Source organism: Zonotrichia albicollis, chromosome 3 (genome assembly GCF_047830755.1).
Source record: "Zonotrichia albicollis isolate bZonAlb1 chromosome 3, bZonAlb1.hap1, whole genome shotgun sequence".
Classification (NCBI taxonomy): Eukaryota; Metazoa; Chordata; class Aves; order Passeriformes; family Passerellidae; genus Zonotrichia; species Zonotrichia albicollis.
The window spans coordinates 89,509,376-89,527,823 of NC_133821.1; the positions used below are offsets into that span (position 1 = coordinate 89,509,376).

The following is an 18,448-nucleotide window of genomic DNA, read 5'->3' on the forward strand; positions in this document are numbered from 1 at the left end:
TCCACGAGATCTAGTGATCTAAATTTTAGAGAACCTAGCTATTAGGAGAATCAACTCCCCTGTTGGTAGTGCTCTTATATTCTTCAAATATTTTCAGAGTGAGAGCCTGAAAAGAGGATTTGCAAAAGCCTTATTTAGCCAGCAGCAAGTGCTAAAACCACAGCCCCATCTCTTAAAACAGATGCACACATGGGTGGTTTGTCTCCTTTTGCTTCTTTTGCGACAGTAGCGAAAGCATGCCTGAGGTCCAAAGCCAAATCCCTCTTCTCCCTGAATCAGCTTGGGGACTATGGAATACCCTAAAGGAACTACCTGAAGCTGATGGCTTTTAACCAGTAAGCCCCAAGTATGAACATCTTACAAATCTGTACCTATAAATGTAGCCAGTTGTGAAAATGGTCAACAGTGAATTCCCTACTGCCTTGGGACACCTAAAACATATTTGGACTGTAGATTATCTAAAGAGTTCAGCAGCATTTCAGGGAATAGAGAGAGAGATGAAGGATCCAACTGTGGAGTCCTAGGCTTAAAGCTACAGCAGACATACTGGAAGGCTTGGACTTTGCCTTACAAAACATAGTAAATAACATTTGACAATTCACTGCATGGGACTTCAAAACTAGCATACACAGAGAGAGTAGGAAGAGTTCTGCCTTAGATAGTCCTTGTAGGAATAGGTGATACCCTGAGAGATTTACACCACTGAAGGCAGAAAAAGTAGAACTGTAAAAAGACCACAGAAGGTGGTGTCATTTTTCCTCTAGGGCACATTAAAACAGAGGTTTTTTGCAAACACTGAGAGAAGGATTAGACTTTCTGAGTACTATTTTTGTTACTTAGTCACTTACAACCAGCAATAAATCTTCTGCTGATGATTTTGTTGAGGATTTGTGTCATACAAAGGAATTCAGCTGACTACCTTTGTCAATGTGTCTCCGTAACAGAGTAAAACTTGTTTAGCTAGTAAACAGATATGTCCTGAAGGGTGGAAGAATAGATCTATTGGGCAAGAATTTCAAGAAGGTACTATTTCTACACACTTGCTTTTGAAGTCACAATCACACTTTTTTTCCTATGTAAAAAGGGCTGTTATGCTTATTTAAGATTTTGTTACCTTTGTTTAGATAGCATTCTGAACAAAGCCATTAAATCACATAAGCTAAAGATCATTTTTTACAAAGCTTATAGATAAGAAAAACTAAAACAAAAAAGAAGCACGTTGCCTATAGCTAAGAGGAAACTAAGAGCTTAGATCATCAGATCACCTAGTGCCCAACTCTGAGTTCACTGAAATCGTCCCCAAAATTGTTGTTCACAGTAACAGAACTTAGCACAAGCTCCTTACTGATCACTAGAGACACGCTTATTATGTTTGATCTGTTTTCCAAACCTATTTTAAATCCTTTTAAAAAGCCAAAACATTTTTGTTGTGCTTCTAAAAATTAGCTAATGAATAGGTTGCAAGTGAAGAAATCATGTTTATTTTAGGTAATTTAGAGTTTTGAACTGCTATTTTGAAAGGCTGTGTAACTTCATGATCCAGTTAGTACCCACATATAATCCTAGTAGCAACCCAATTCATTCTCACACTCACTTCTTTTATCTCCTAGCAAAGTAAACTGTTTGAGGAGACGATGAGATTTTTTTTTGGTGGTGCTGCAGTTAAGCAGATCCTAATCTGTTTTGACGATGAAGTAGTTCTAAGATATAAATAACCAGTGCCTCTCCTAAACAGATTTCACCAGTTCCTTCAGAAAACTCTCATAAACTCAGTGTGGTTCACTGTAAAGCGTGAGCGATAACGCCCATATTGACTTTTCACAATGTTCTTGTGTGTGCGTGTTTCTGTGAGGCTTGAGGATTTTGACTCAGTGGACTGTAAAAGCAGAATCCAGTTATGGAGTTTAGGTGATATTCAGAGCAGACCTTCCCTCAAGTTGGGAGTTGTTTAGCACCAGGGCCCTGACTCAGAATATCACTGAGTGTGATCTCGCAAGTGACTCACATATTTACTTCTCTGACTCTCTCTCCTCTTCCTTTAAAGTTAAAATATTGAGCCACATTTCTGACATCAGCTCACTGCCAGCCAGCTATCAGCTGCAAGTCAACACAGTAAAATGTTAACCTTTCCTCCCTGAGGTCCCTCCACTTTAGTGAATGACACTTCCACAGTCTCTGTTGTTCTGCCCCAGAACATCTGCCCAGCAGCCACATCTCAGGGCTGCTGGAACCATATTTTGGCCACAACTTCACATGGCATTCCATGGAGCGTCCCTACCATCCAATTCCCCACCTCCATCCCTGCAGCCACAGCTCAGGCATCAGTAGCCTCAGTCTCCCTGCTGTAGCCACTCTTGCCTGGGTCTGATAAACAACATCCTGTCCCCTCAAAGTGCCCACCGAGCGCAGCAAGGTGGCTGTACCCATCTCCAGCACAGTGTGGAGGCTCATCTTCCTCGAGGGGCATGAGGATGGCCTGCACCTTCCCCAGCACAGCTCCCCTCTGCCTAGTTCTTCATTCTCCTTCTCATACATGTAGGATATACACACAGGAGAGGGATGGAGTACCTCTCCTATAAGAGAATTTGGACTGTTCAGCTTGGAAAAGAGAAGGCTTTGGGGTGACCTTATTGTGGCCTTTCAATACCTGAAGGGAGTTTATAGAAAAGGGCAAGACTATTGACAAGACCATGTAGCAACAAAACAAGAGAGAATGGTTTCAAATTCAAGGAGTGTAGGCTTAGATTAGATATGGGGGAAAGAAATCTTTTCCATGAGGGTGGTGAGGCACTGGAATTTCCCAGGGAAATTGTGGAGGCACCATCCCTGATGTGGTAGGGCCAAGCTGGAAGGAGACCTAAGCAATGTGGCCGAGTGAAAGGTGCCACTGCCCACGGCAGGGGGCTTGGAATTAGAAAATATTTAAGGTCCTTTCCAACCCAAACCGTTCCACGAATCTCTGATTCATGCCGTGAGCACTGCTGCTCTATCGGAAACACTGCTCTCCCACCTTCTCAAATATTTCTGCCTTTTTTTTCCTGTGTGCTTGACGCCATGCGGGCAGGCTGAGGTCTCATGAGCCAAAACGCACACAGCCCTGTCTCCGAGCGGCTGCCTTGCCCAGGCCGGGCACGGCCCCGCCGAGCTCAGGGCTGCAGCCGGGCGCCGGGCGAGCGCCGAACAATGCGCCGCTCGCAGCGGGGCCTTATGGGTAGGGGAGGCGGCCTGCGCGGGGCCGGGAGCGGGAGGCCGCGCCGGGCCGGCGGTGGGCGGAACGCGGAAAGCGGAGAGGGAAAGCGAGGCTGGCGGGATCGCGGCTCCCGCCCCAGCAGCCGGCGAGCGCTGCAGAGAGAGCCGCACTCTGAGCCCGACCCCGCGGCAGCCGCTCCCCCTTCGCTGCCCGCCTCTCCCCGCCCTCAGAGCGATGTCCCGGCGGAGCGGGCAGTGAGGCGGCGGCCGCCAAGGGACGCCCTGAGCGGCGAGAGGCGGAGGCACGGCGGGAAGCGCTCCGTCCCTCCCTTCCAGCTCTCTCCCCTCCCTCTCCCCGCGCCCGGGCGGAGCAGCGGCCGTTTTCCCTCGCCCTTCATGCCCGGGCGGCGGCCACCGGCGGCGCTGCCCTCCGCTCCCGCCTCGCCGCCCCCGCCCTTCCCGGGCTCGCCGCCGCGCTAGGCCCGCCGGGCGGCCCCGCGCAGTGCCCTCCGCGGGCCCGGCACCAGGCGGGCCGGAGGATGAGCCAGCAGCCGGCGGGGAAGATGTCGGCGGCTCCCCTGGCGGCCGAGGCGCTGGAGCCAACGGCGGGGATGCTCGAGGGCCGCCAGAGGAAGCTGGAGTCCATGATCCGCGACCCGCGCTCCCCGGTCAACGTGGAGAGCCTGCTGGTGAGGGGCGGCCGCGCCTGGGGGGAGCGCTCGGCGGGGGAACAAAGGGAGCGCTGCCCTCGCCTCAGGCGGGCGGGAGGGAACGGGAAGGAAGGAAAGGGCTCCCGCGTCCTGAAAGTGCTTTCCTGGGGGAGGACGAAGGATCGTCTCCACGCCCCCGGCCGGGCCACCGGCAGCGGGGAGGTGGCGGGAGCGGCCCTCGCCTCCGGGACGGTGTTGGGCGAGGGGACGGGCTCGGCACCGTGAGAGGAAAGCGAGCGCTCCCCGATTAGCAACATCTTATTTGGGGGAAAGCGAGAAACGTCCCTGGCGAGATCTGATCCAGGGAGAGGAAAGCGCCTTGTTTTCCCTCCCGGCATCGTTCGCACCGTTCGCTTTCGCGCCTGGGAATCCCAGCGTGTCCGTCCTCAAAGTACCTGCCTTTGTGTGCGCTGCCGGCACCCATCGCTCACCCCTGTGAAACGTCCCCTGGTGAAGCTGAGGTTGCTGTGAGATGTGGAAATAATTCAGGAAAAGGGGACACGCCTAAGAGAGAAATGTAACTGGGGGGTCCAGTGACCCTTCATGTTTATTTTTCATTGGGGCAAATTGATTCGTCTGTGTCCTGTTTCAAATAGCATTTTTCCGTGTGAGTGTATGAAATACAATTTACTGTAGTGAGAAATCTATGCGCTTGTGAAGAAGTGTGAAAGGGGTTAGATTTTCTCATTTAACCATCTGAACTCTATAAATGCAGCCAAGAGACAGATTATTATCATTATTACTATCACTGTTGTTATCGTTATTTTCATTATCAATATTATAATTATTAGTATTTTAACTGATAAATATTTTAGGGTCTTCAGATCTTATATTTCCAGTCTGCCCCAAGATTTCCAATGTGTCCCAGTTATGAGGAGCAGAAAAAGGGAGAATAAATCCCAGTCCTTCCAGCAGTTGCTCAAGGCACATACACTGTGGGTTTTTTTGTGCTTTCAAATGACTCAGTTCTGTTTGGCCAAAAATACAGGAACTGACTGAACAGAATGTATGCCTGTGCTGTGTGGAGAATATAGGAATTTCCTATAACATCTGAAAAATGTTCTTCTTGAGGCTGTGGTGCTGTTACTCCTCTCATACATGTTCCGAGGCATAATGACAGCCATAGTCAATGGAGGGGGGTGGGAAACAGTGCTACATATCTGACTGGATTCAGATAAGTTTTTGCCTAGGTCAAAGCAGAGAGAGCTGCCTCTGGGCTTCGCTCCCAGCGTTTTCACTTTGGTATTTTGCTTGGAAAACTTTGACCTGTGGCCAAAAAAGAGCAGTTAAAAATAGTACAGTCGTTCTGAAAAATGCATCAGGTTAATACTTAACCCCAGTAGACTTTTTCACACTCTGCTTTTATACTTTTATATGCATGATTCTTTTATTCTGTCACCTCCCCATGCCTTGGATGTAGATTGAATACACTAAAATATGTTTGTGTTTCTGAAGATAAATCCTAGCTGCAAAATTGAGACTGGGCTGCTTAGAACTTGATTTTTTTGTTTGTTTTATATGCTAGCAATGTGGACTGCTTCATGTAATACATTGAGAAAGCAAACTATGGGAGAGTGTTAGCTGGATTGTAAATGCATTTTTTTACAGTAAAGGTCATCACTGTTCTCTACACTCTGTCTGTAAGTATTGTTAAAAACCAGCAGCAATGAAATATTATGCTAATCAATCAAATTTCCTAGCTTGTGCAGTCTGCATATCTGTGTATGAAATAATGGACTATTTATTATTCTTATTTAGGAAATTTGCAACAGATTTCCTGTAAAAGCACCTTCTTTTGCTCTCTGGCATTGTTGCTTTAGGAAATTTGGCATTTATTTTGCATTGGTGTGCTGCTAAATAGTCTGAGTATGAAAGCATATTCATATTGAAAAATTTACTTGTTTACTAACCAGCTCCCTTGCAGTGTAAATTATCAAAAGTGGAAATGTGTTTTCAGTTAAAAGGAGAAATACAGCAACATGAACTGAGAGTCAGGGAAAGCATCTTAAAAAGACTAGCTGGAATGCCACTATTCCATCCTCCAAAAATAACATAACCAAAACTAAAAATGTGGAATGGAATTCAAAATGGAATTCATTTCCTTACAGTGTAAAAAGTCATAAACAGCTGCTATTCTGTATTTTGTGTGCATGCTTTATTTTTGGGAAGCCGTAAAAAGCGAAAAAGTAGCTGTTGATCTCTAACACATGGTGTAAATTTGAAAGACGTGAGAAGCTGAGGTAATAAGCTGTCTTTCTCTAGATAGCAATTCCACTGTCATCAAGGGATGTTTTATTCAGTGGCTCTAAATGAAGAGACTCTCTTTGCGTACCTTCCTGACCACAGCATGGCTGACCACATCCATCTGTTCCTTCAGCAGGAGAATCTATGAAGCCAAATACGTTGATTGATGATGTTCCTCCCATCCCCCTTCGGGGCCCAAGAGAGACTGTTAGATGTTCTAATGGGATTTTTGCTGTCTTGTGTGCCTTAACAGTTATTAATGCCTGTGTTGAGCATAATTATTTGTGTTTGATTAAAGCCTATCTTCAAAAAAGACCTGTGCATTCCCAGTTTAGAGGCATTATGAGATGGAGAACTCTGCATTTAGTTTGTTCTCACAGGCAGTTACGAAGGCAAAATAAAACGTCCCAGGAAACAACCAACCAACCAAAATGTGTGGCATGTTATTGCCACCCATCTTCTGCTAAATAAAGAAAAGTCATGGAGGACTTTCTACTCATTAGCATAGATGAGATGCACAGCCAGCACTTGGTGGGGTTCTTCTGGTTTTGTTCTGATTAAGAGATGGAGAGAGGAATGCTAGAACTGTGTGCTCAGTGCTGTGATAGGTGTCAGCAAAGACATCCACAAAGGGAAGTGGTTATTGCAACCTCATTGAGGCGTTGGCTGAGTGCTCATTCTCTCATTGTGTCTTGTTGAAAGCTTGTTGTTAGGTTGCCTATGCTAAGATAAATAATTTTGATATTGTCACAGCTTTCTATGGTACAGTCTTACTCTTTTTGGGCATGTAGCAGTGCATTAGTGGTTATGAAAACCTGTTTTCTGTATTACATTTAGATCATGCAGATTACTTTATAAAGCTACCATATTTATATTATTTGCCTTTCTGCCAGTTGTGTCACCCACTAATTTAATGAAGTGACATTTTTATGTGTACTGCATGTACACATGGATGATAGCACTTAATGGCATTTGACCTTGGCTGATCCATAAGAAACCCTTCTATAAATACATTCCTACCGAATAGTTCTGACTTGACAGCTACATTTAAGGCAAGCTTAACAGTGCTCAAATACATTTGGGCATTTATGATTTTGCACATAAGCTCTATCTACAGTATGAACTGAGTTATTTTTGATAGTATTTCATACACATTATCTAGTAGGGGTGCGTTGGCAAGTGTTACCTTCTCTAAAACAAGAGCAGAGAGGTCACTGTAGGCTGTGTAAAACTAATCCAGACCTCCGCTTCCTTGCCATGTGTAATTGTATCACTTCAGCACACGCTGAACTCAACTTTTGAGTTGTGTGGTGGTGATGAACAGCTCTGGTAAATCTTACCATGCTCTTTCTGCAGTGCTCTGCCTGGGCTGGAGCTGCTCAAGTGCAGTTGTCCAGAGAAAGGTGCTGGTGTTTGCCCTTGGACTCACTGGTTCAGTGCAAGCCTCAGAATTTTAGTGCTAAGCTTGAAGTTTGGCATTACACTGGAGGTGTAAAATGTTGAGTGTATTCTGGCTGCTCTGCTATAGTTGTGTCAGCTTTTGAAAGAAGGAGCTCTTAAAACTGTTAATTAGGCAGTGCATCAGTGAAATTGTGAGCACAGTGCTGGGCTCTCCTGGCATGCAAGCGTGATGGACTGAGAAATGGAGAGATGATTAGCAGGAGAGTGCTCAAGTGTCTCAGAATACACATGCCTTAGAATCCAAACCCACAAACCAAAACTGAACTAATTTGCTTTTTATTTCTTTTAAAAATAAAGCTGAGAGGTAAACTGTGTATTTACACTAGTTTGAACATGAATAGATGTTCATCTACATGGATCATTGCCATCAAGACCCTGGAATTTTATTCTTAATGAAAAGTGGATTGGAGACACAGCTGTGACTCCCATTCTTTCAGTAGGTGCATCTGTCCATAAAGATCTCATCAATTGAGTAGATGCCAACCTTGTACCAAGAGTGTTAATTGAGCAGATCACTAGGCTGAGCTCTGTTAATTCAGGATCTCCAGGTCATCATGGCTGATACAAGGTATTCCTTTGCAGGATTTTAGCCTTAGGAACTTTCTAAGTATTTCGTAATTAATATGAAAGTTGTTTCACTTTCCTGAATTTATTGCCACACATAATTTTGAATCAGCAAGAACAATCTGTTGTGTTAATTTGAGCCAGCAAGTACAGGGAAGAGATGCATATGTATCAGTTAGCAGGATCTGATCTAAAATTCATTGCCCACTAAGTAATTTGAAGGCCAGATGATTCTCTGTTCTTGAAGAAATAACGTTTTCTTGTTTGTTGTATTTCCTGTGCTGATATTTCTCTCTTAGTTTCTGACTCTTTCTATAAATGTTCTACTATTTTTGATCTGTAATTTTAGAACATCTACTTGCAGACTTAAAAATTATGATCCTTAAGGAAACTGAATTGTCTTTTGTTCATTGTTCCCCTCTGATGGATTTATAAATAGCAGTATGGTTAGCTGGAAAAAGATAGTTCTACTTTGCTGACAGCTTTATGTGTTTTTATATTCTGACTTATTCTACACTAGGATTAAAGTGTTTCACTTCTGATTTGAGAAAACAGAAAGAACATTTTGCTCAGCTTCAGGTCTTTTTACTGCCACACGAGATGCATGCAGATTTTGTGTGTGTGTATTCACAATAGGCATGTTCACTCCCAGTATTTCATCTCTGTTGATCAGATTGCAGAGTGTGTCATTAGGATTCTTTAATTGTCCAATCTTTGTAGCAACTTAAAAGAAACATAAATACACCTACACTAGCAAATTAGCTGAGATTTCTTCTGTTTAATGTGTGCAGGAATAAAAGTTCAGGAACTCTTCACTTTTCCAAATATTAGTAGTCTCAGTTTCAGTTGAAATGCGCGCAAATGCTTATTAGAACCTGCTTTTTAAAGTACATTTTCAGTTCTAACTAATGGCAGAGCAGTGCCAAAGCATTTGGCTCTTTGTCTAGTAATGCAGTCCATAACAAAAGCTGCCTAATTTCAAAAGAAAGGAAAGTGCTACCTCAGTAGCCAATCTCCACAGCAATCAGTTGATGATTTCTTGCCAGTGTTTGATCTACGAAATATGACTGGAATTGTATCAGTGTCACAGAGGAGCTGACTTTGGGTTTTAGAGATGAAAGTGATTAAAATTGGGTAGTAGAATTTTACATAATGAAAGATTTAAAGAAATTAAATATGTGTGTTTTTATTACTCATAAGCATGGGGGGTTTTGGGGGGAAGAATGCTATATTGTGTCCAAGGTTTCTTCTAAACTGTTACACTGTAAAGCAGCGAATGATTCTGGTAACAAATTTATTTTAAATACTTTTTTTCTTGGTACATCTCATTGGTTAAGAACAAGAATACAGTGTTTATATTGGCAGACTTGGCTAGTAATACACTTATTTTAATGAGCTGTTGGCCATGTAAACACAAGGTTGGATGCAGCGCTGGGTTTCCCAGGCACAGCTGCGGTGCTGCAGCAGAGCGGTGTCCGAAGGGCCCCGAGCCCGGGCACGCGCGGCTGCCTGAGCGCGGTGAGGCATCGCCCGCACCCTGCATGGGCAGCGCTGTATCCATTCCCTGCTACCAGAGCATTAACGCTGTATGCTGCGGTCAGTGATTGGGCCCCCAACATGCCGACAGCTTGCAGCATGTGGAACGCTGTGATTTTGTGAATTTTGTCCAGATTTCACTGTGGTGGATAGTCGCAGTCTGTAACAGGTGCTTTGTGTGGTGTGGACTTAGCTTTTACTCTGTGTTTGTCTGCTACTGTTACAGCTATTGAAAGAGGGGCCTTTTTTTTGTCTGTGAAGTATCATGGAGTTTTGTTGTTGGATGGACACAGATTTCTTCATTGTCATGTGAAATGTGCCTTCTGTTCAGTCGCTGCTTCATTTGTTGTAGGGTGTGGAAGGTGATAGACACGAGAAGAAAAACAATCTGGGTGTGACATACAGAGGGGTTTTGATTATGCTTGTCTTCCTTTAATTTTATTTTATGCAGAATGACTTACCTAAGTCAAATCTTTTACAGAAAATAACCCATCATGTGCTTTGTGTTTTGTGTGCCCAGATGGAGACTAATGAGTTCTAATAGTGTTCAGCATTGATACTTTAATTCCACATCATTTCATCATTCATTTTTTTTAGGATAGTGTTGTTCAGATTGTACAGAGAATAAAAAATGGTGTACAGGAGAGTCTGAATCCTAATCTACTGCTATCACTTTATGGTTTCAGACAAATCTTTCTTCATTTCCAACTATATGAAATGGAGATGATGAAGCTTTATTTTGAAGATATACTGGAAAATATTACAAGATTTATTAATATTAAAATATATTACTGGAAAATAATTTAATATTTAGAATAGACTTATGTGATTAAAAAAGTTGATCGCAAGTAAGCCATGCCCAAGTGTTTAATTCTGAACCTTGAGGATTCAAGTAATCGAGTAATTGCTTTATTGCCTTTCGACTGTTCTAAATCATGAGTACTGATTTTATTAGTCCATATTTAAAGTACAAAATTACAGGATCCTACATAAAGCTAGATAAAGTTTGAATGACTCATCCAAACACAAGAATTTTCTTGTACTTTTCTTCAGGAGGAAATGAAGAGGAGGTCACATACAGGCTTGAAAGTAGGCTTCAACAGCTATGAAAGAAGAAAAGCTTTAGCAAATAGTCCTTTTTTTTTTTTAATCTCAAAACACATAATGTTGACTGTTACTGACACCAAATAAATAAATAACTAGAAGAAAAATGCCTGAGTTCCACACTTTCTTTCAAATGCTATTTAAAGTTTAACTAAAATCTTGATTACTATTTAAAGGCTGTAACGCATCATTGTTCTTTGTCCATGTCACTGCTGTTACAGATAGCCGTCCAAAGTCTATAGCTTCATTGTTGATTAAATATCAAACATAGTTCTGTCAGCATAGGTTTATCCTAGTATGGAACAGAGAGAAGGATCTTCAGCTTCTTTGGGAATTCCTTTTTACTGAATGAGCTCTGAACTTGGAAATCTGCTTTTGTTTGTTGCTACTGTACAACTTAATTGACCCTCTTTATTTTTCTTTTGTTTGAAATTAAGAGTGCTGCATTGATAAATTCACAGGACTGTGTATCTGCATACTTTCAATGAGATTATGTTCTAGAAACAGTAATAGCACAGGTTTTGGTTGAGGGATATACAAACATTTGGTGTGCCTGTGCTATAAAAATGTTGTGTTTTGTACAGAAAATAGTTTAAACTGGTTTTCCTTCTGGTTACTCAAACTAGTTTGTTCTAGTCTCATTTTCAGTTTAATGCTGATCATTTTAAGTACAGGATTAGGGAGACAAGTGTTTTCATTTGTTGCATGTTTAGGACACAGATTTTTATTTGTAAATGACTTTTAGCAGCATCTGCTATATAGGGAAGGCTATATTATGATAGGCTTCTACAATGTGCAGCTAGAGTCATTGGAAACAAGCTGCAGTAAATAGATAAAAGATCTTCTGAGGTTACTTAATATTGGTTGCACTCCTTCTTGCACAATTTTATAATTATGCTTGACTTCTGAATTATGGGATTTTTTGGTGGAATTTTAAACTTTTGTCATGAAGTAACCATGAAGTCTCTCAATTCAGGAATAGAATTATTCCTTCTAATAGTTTAGGAGAATGGAGAAGAGCAAGAAATAATAGCATGTTAGAAGCTGATGGTTTAGTGAGTGAGAAATGAAAACCTTTCCAATGCCAGGGGTATGCATGCATGATCTCTTTCCTTTAGGGAACATCTCGGGACCTCCTCCTCCAACAGTAAAAGTTAGGCCACTCTAGGCACAAAGCCACAGTTTTTATTTCTTGGCCTGTTCAATTTAATGACCTTTTTAGGGTGTATAAAACTCGATTATAAAATACCTCCCCCTTTTATTTTATGTTCTTTTATATGAAAAGTGAGAACAACTGCTTGAATTACTCATCTGGCAAGGAGGTACTGGCAGTTTATGATTGTATCGCAGCTGCTGCTATTAATTTAAACATTATTCTATGTTAATTTTCTTTTCTCTGTGAGTACAAAATAATAATTCTGTTAAACTTAAGACTTGCATCCATGCTGGTATTACAAGCACCTGTACTATATATCTGATAGGGAAAGCTGAAAATAGCTGCACTTGGAAAAAAAAATCCTATTACTAAATTGTTAAGATTTATAAAGCTGTTTTCTAAATTGCTTTCAAATTCATTTTTCCATATTGGTTTAATTATATGGAATGTGCTTATTTTTTATTGTATTTTTTAGTTATTTTCCTTATTCCCCACTTGTCATCTTCCCAGAACTGAAGGATTTGTCTTGACTCTGCAAATGTGATGTCAAATGTGATGTTATTGCCAGTGAGGCTGGGAAGCAGTAGAACTCTGTTGTCAGAGTTCTGCTGGTAAAACCTGGATGTAACAGCAAATGGGGCAGCCTGAACATTATTTTGTATGCACATAGTGTTCTGTGTCAGAAATATTTTAAGCTTGTATTAAAAGGTAATAAATACACTAATAAAAGCTATGTCTCCTGAAAAAAAATATTATGTTGGCAATTCCTTTTAATCATAGACATCTAGCTAGATCTCTGGTTTAGAAATTATTTCTACTCAGATTATGAAGAAAACCACTAAATGTGGACACAGTGATGAGGAATAGTTTATGTGCATAGAGTCTGGAACAGTAGCACCATGAGGTGTGAATCATTTCATCTATTTTAATGGTTGGCTGCCTCTGAAGAAAGGCAATTTAAGTGTCAAAATAAACTACTTCAGTGCTCTCATTTTTTAGAAGAAATACCAGTATTTGTTCCCACATGTGCCTTGCAGTGTTTCTCAAGTGGCAGAAGTCCCAAATGTGCCCTCTCTACCTGTGAAAATATCTTTGGCAAATTTGGACATATATAAAGTGGAAAACCTAACTAAAATTTTGTAAGGTATGAGGTTGTTCACTATTTAAAAAGCTCCTGGCTTTATTTTATATGACTCTACTGCAGGACTTCACTGAATCAGAAAATCAAAGATAGCACTGAGCCCAACTGCAGAGCTTATTTTACATTTTCTACCTAGAATAGACTGTTCTGCTTATTCTGCCATATTGCTGAAAGAATGTTTGCGATAAGTTGGGTTAAAGTACATATGGTGATGTGGTATTCGTGTTTTGAAATCACACTGTCTAAATTTATGAGGGAAGATGTGCAGTATGTCTTACAGACAGATGGGAATTAATAAAATTGCAGTATACTTGCAATACAAATTCTTTTTTGTTAAATCAAAACCAAGTGAATGTACACTGAAGTTATTTCTGCTTGTCAGTGTTTTACATCAAATGGATGGTGAATGTCACAGGGGAGAGGAACGGCTGTTTTGCCTTTCTGGAGGACTGAAGAAAAGTCTTAGACACATTATATTCCAAGGTGGAGCTTCTTAGTTCTATTTTGATTTCAAGTTTACTTTCTACAGTTTATCAGAAGGAGACTGCCATGTAATTGGACTCCTTTCTTGGCACATGTTAGTTGTTTTTGGGTTTGTACACAGACTAAATTTCTGAATTGTGGAATTTATTTTGGTTTAATACCATCATGCCTTGATTTTTTTTCTCGTGTGTGAACTCTTAGCATTGTTGGATCAGTTTTCCTCTAAAATGGAAGTGGGGAACAAACAAATGTGCTGGAAGCTGTAATATCATAGGGTCACTGATGCTGAAAGCACATATGGATTGTGAGAGAAGCATAACATTTTTTTATCTTCTTTGTGTTTGCATTGTAAAAAATTAATGAAAAAGTCATTATTGTGGTAAAATGTCACTGTCATCTGTAAGTTTGTTTCTAATAACAGTAACTCAGACTGTGTCAGGGTTCTCCCCTGTACCTGGTGTGGTGTTGCCCTATCCTAGTGGGCAGTTCCTGGCCCAAGATTGTCCAGAAACATCGCTGTGGTTACAGTGAGGGGACTGGAGGCCTCACACAGAGGTTCAGGTGCTACTCATGTTTCACAAAAGGATTCACCAGAATACCCTTTCAACTCAGAATATGCTGTATATCCTTCTGTGAATCTGTGATTTAAGTCAAAACCAGCAGAATGATCAGCAATTTAGGCTTAAAATAAACCTTGCCAGTGCTCAGAGTGAAGGATGGTTTCCAAGGCCACATCTGTAACAGCAAGTGAAACAAGAGCAGCACCAATTATCTCGTGTTATTCCTGAGTTATTTCTGAAAATGTTGATCTTTGAGTAGGTGAACATATTCAATAATAAATTTTTTTGTATGTCTGAACTCCCTTTGACGGTGAGGTGTATCTACCTAGTCATATGCACATTTTCCATGTAGGGTAATAAGAAATGACAAGAAACTCAAATCATTTAGGGACCCAATTATGTCTAGAACAGCCTGAAACACCAGGGTCACGCTCTTACCTGCTCATTGTGCAGTGAAGCTGTTAAACTGTTTTTTGTTGATACAAGGACTTTGTATCCCCAAATTAAATTCTGCTTTAGTAGAGAGTAGTGATCTCTGCTTGCTGTTGGGTGGTGCCATGCTGCGGTGGCTGTCCTGTTTCTGCTTAGGTCAAGGTTGTGTGCTCTCCACCTGTGTATATTCATATAGGATGTGTGCAGAAATACTCTTACAAGAGATCTATGCAAATTTTTTTTTCTTCCTCACAATCTTTAGCCAAGCGCATACACTTCTTCTGACCTTAATGGTCTTTATGCACGAGTCTTTTCTTCAAATGTAAAAATTGTGATTCCTTGAGGAATGGCTCTTGTGAGGATTAACCTGCTCAGGTCTTAGGCAAATATTTTCTTGACTTTCCATATAAGAATCACTTGTTGCCAAAGCTGAAGGAAAATTTAGGAAACATCGAGTTGTTGTCTGTGGAAAAACTGTTTTCCACTTATAAAACCGTGAGGAATTTGAAATCTACTTTTTATTTTGCTTTGCTTTCCCAAGTAATTTAGGCTATTCACTTAGCCCTGAATTTCTTGCCATATTTTTATTTAACAGTTGTGGGTTTTCTTAATTCTTTATATTCCAAATATATATTCACTTTGAAAAGGAAATTAATATAATGGAATAAGCACAAACTAAATAAACTGAAAAATATTATTCTATTTAAAAATTTCTTTTTTGCTACCATGGTATCAGCTGATATTTCTAATATCAGTTTTTAGACAAATTCCGATAGATTTAATTTAACTGTCTCAATGAAAACAGTCCTGTGTTATCTTCTGACAAAGTAAAAAGGCAAGATTTCATTGCCTGCATATATGAAGGTAATACCTTGCAGAGCTGTTATTAATTGGAAAGAATACTTTATGTCTGATTCAAGTTTGACAGTGCCCAGGAGCCTTTGCTTTACCTTGAAAAGGCTGTGAAATTGTCCTGCCATTCTGAAGATACAAGGTACTTGGTTGTCAGATTAAGACCAAACTTCCTGAGGATGTGGGTTTCTATGAAGATCTCTATCAGCCCTAGACAAACATGTTAGAATGTCCATGGAGGATGAGGGAAGCCTAAAAATGCTGTAGGATGCTGTCTCTGTTTCTGAATTGCTTCTAGAAGCAGAAAGAGATGAGATTTTGCAGACATGAACTTGGTAAGTAGGTGAGTACTGTGCTTGGGTCAGATAACTGTGGTCTGTAATGTGGATGTAAATGCAGCAGTAATTAAAACAAGCCTAAATATTCTCAGGTAGTCTGCAGTGCTCTGAAGGAAGATACAACAGTGGGGATGTTGTAAATAAAAATTTTGGAAAAGGTGGGCACAGCAGAGGATGGATGTGTTCTCAGGTGCATGTGCAATAATTATTATTAATGGCAGCATGCTAACTTTTCTGCCTTAGAACTAGCACATTTAGAAGAGGAACAGACATGATCTACTGGTGGTCTTCATAACTGGAATAAGGTTTTCTGTGTTATTCTTTAATAGTTTAGATTTCGATTTTTAAAAATGTAGATTTTCGTATTTAAGTGCTTCTGCCATTAAGGGTAGTACCAATCAAATTTTTATATATTTATCAAGAATACATCTGTTTTGGAATAATTTGTAAATGAACCAATAAAATTGTACACTGTTACATGAAGATACCAAGCAGCTTTTAAAATAAGAACAAGAAATATTCAGAAATCTGAAGAATAGAGAAGTTTTTCAGTATGAGAAACTAAGCCTCAGTTATCTCAGAAACTTTTTAACCCCTGTCTTTCTCCTTTACTAGTTATATGAATCTATTTAAAAACAAATGGCTAACACAAATAGTTTCCCTATCAGTTAAAGCAGTAGCTCCACCAGCTTCCCTGAGTCACCACCTTGGTAGTGATACAATATTTGTGCTGGTGTGTTGTGAATTGCTTTGAGTACCTAACCTGGATAAAAACTAGCCTGAATCACTTTCTCAGCTAATCCTGGCAGATTTGCAGAATGATCACCAACCATATTCAGTTTAACAAGGACAAATGCTGGATTCTGTATCTGGGATGGAGCAACCTCAGTTGTGTGCACAGACTGGGGAATGCGATGCTGGAGAGCAGTGCCATGGAAAGGGATTTGGGGTCCTGGTCAGCAGAAAGCTGAACATGAGCCAGCAGTGCCCTGGCAGCCAGGAGGGCCATCCCTGTCCTGGGGCCATCAGGGCCAGCACGGCCAGCTGGGCAAGGGAGGGGATTGTCCTGCTCTGCTCTGCTCTGGGGCAGCCTCACCTCCTGTGCTGGGGACAGCTCTGGGTGCCACAAGGTAAGAAAGCCTTTAAACTGCTGCAGTGTCCAAAGGAGGGGACAAAGATGGTGAAGGGCCCTGAGGGGAAGCCTGTGAGGAGTGACTGAGGTGACTTGGAGGAGGCTGAGGGCAGAGCTCACTGCAGTTACAGCTTCCTTGGGAGGGGGAGAGGAGGCGCAGGCACTGATCTTTTCACTCTCAAGGCCAGTAAAAAGACTTGAGGAAACAGCATGAAGCTGAGTCAGGGGAAGTTTAGGTTAGATATCAGGAAGAAGTTTTTCATCCAGAAGGTGGTTGGGCCCTGGAACAGCTCCCCAGGGAAGTGGTTACAGCACTAGCCTGACAGAGCTCAAGAAGCATTTGAACAATCCTCTCAGGCACATGGTTGGTTTCTTGGGGTGTCCTGTTCAGGGCCTGAAGTTGGACTCAACGATCTCTGTGGGTCTATTACAATTCAGCATATTCTATGAGTCTATGAACTATCACAATAACACAAAAAACCAAAAAAAACCTGAACCTCTCCAAAGCAAACCAAAAAATCTAGAGCATATCTCCTTTCTCCAAAGGGGTAGGTTCCAAGTGAATGGTGTGTTTATTGATGCAGCATACTTTTTCTGAATGCAGGCCATCATCTGCATGTCCTTCCACAGTGTTGGTAATGAAACTTTGAGGAGAGCGTGGTCCAAGCAAAAGAATTTGTGCACTGCTCTGCAAATACTGTAGTTTCTTTCATATTACAGAGAACACTTCAGCTAGAATATGCTAATATATTTAGGAGAAAAGAGAATGAGAATAAAAGAATTAAATAAATTCTGCTATCACATTCAGTGGTAATATCACAGTGTCTTACTAGTCTGTGTACACAGAAAATTGTAGAAACTGGAAAGGGTTTTTAAAACTAGTTTAAGAAAAAAATAGTAAAAAGTCAATTCTGATTAGTACTTGCCTGTGTTTGAATTTAGGTAATTTAAACAGATTTTTTGTGCTTTAGTTTATTGCTTTAATCTGTTCTTTTAGGAAAAAGCAGGAATCTGTGAGTAAACATGCTTGTTTTAAAGATAAATACTGGCTCATATATTCTTCTGGAAATAGTGGAATCCATCAACATAAGAAATGCCAAATGACTAATTTCAGTTGTTAGCTGCCAGTGATTAGCTAAAAGTTGTTCTTGGTGCCATGTTATTATTGCTGCATCTCCAGTATGGAGGTTCTGTTACACGGGCACAAAGCAGACTGATAGCACTGCAGCCTGCTTTAATACCTGACAATTAAATTATATCAATACTAATTTGACCTTACACAGTTTTCTGATTTTATATTCTTACATCAGGGCAACATCAACTACATCAGTAGTGTTAGCATTGAAACAAGGTTTCAGAACAAAGAACAAAGGTTTTCCTTCTAGGTTTTTGATGGAGAGGTAGATGTATTTATAGTAGACAGAATTGTTCTGAAGGTTCCACAGAAAAGAAATGTTTAATTTTACAGTTGGTAAAAGAAATAAGTGTTTTTAATGATGGGTACCATTTACAAATTAAGGAAAGAGCTGATTATTGATGCATCATT

General features: G+C 40.9%; 1 protein-coding gene across 4 annotated transcripts in view; it reads left to right on the forward strand.

The window, feature by feature from the left end:
• The first annotated feature begins 3,726 nt into the window (after positions 1 to 3,726).
• Positions 3,727 to 18,448, forward strand: part of ROCK2 (Rho associated coiled-coil containing protein kinase 2) — a 93,993-nt gene continuing 79,271 nt past the window's right edge. For all 4 annotated transcript variants that reach the window (XM_074538099.1, XM_074538101.1, XM_074538102.1 and 1 more), the window contains exon 1: positions 3,727 to 3,878. In XM_074538099.1, the coding sequence (XP_074394200.1) occupies positions 3,729 to 3,878 (150 nt within the window). In that variant the 5' untranslated portion in view covers positions 3,727 to 3,728. The remainder of the gene's footprint in view (positions 3,879 to 18,448) is intronic.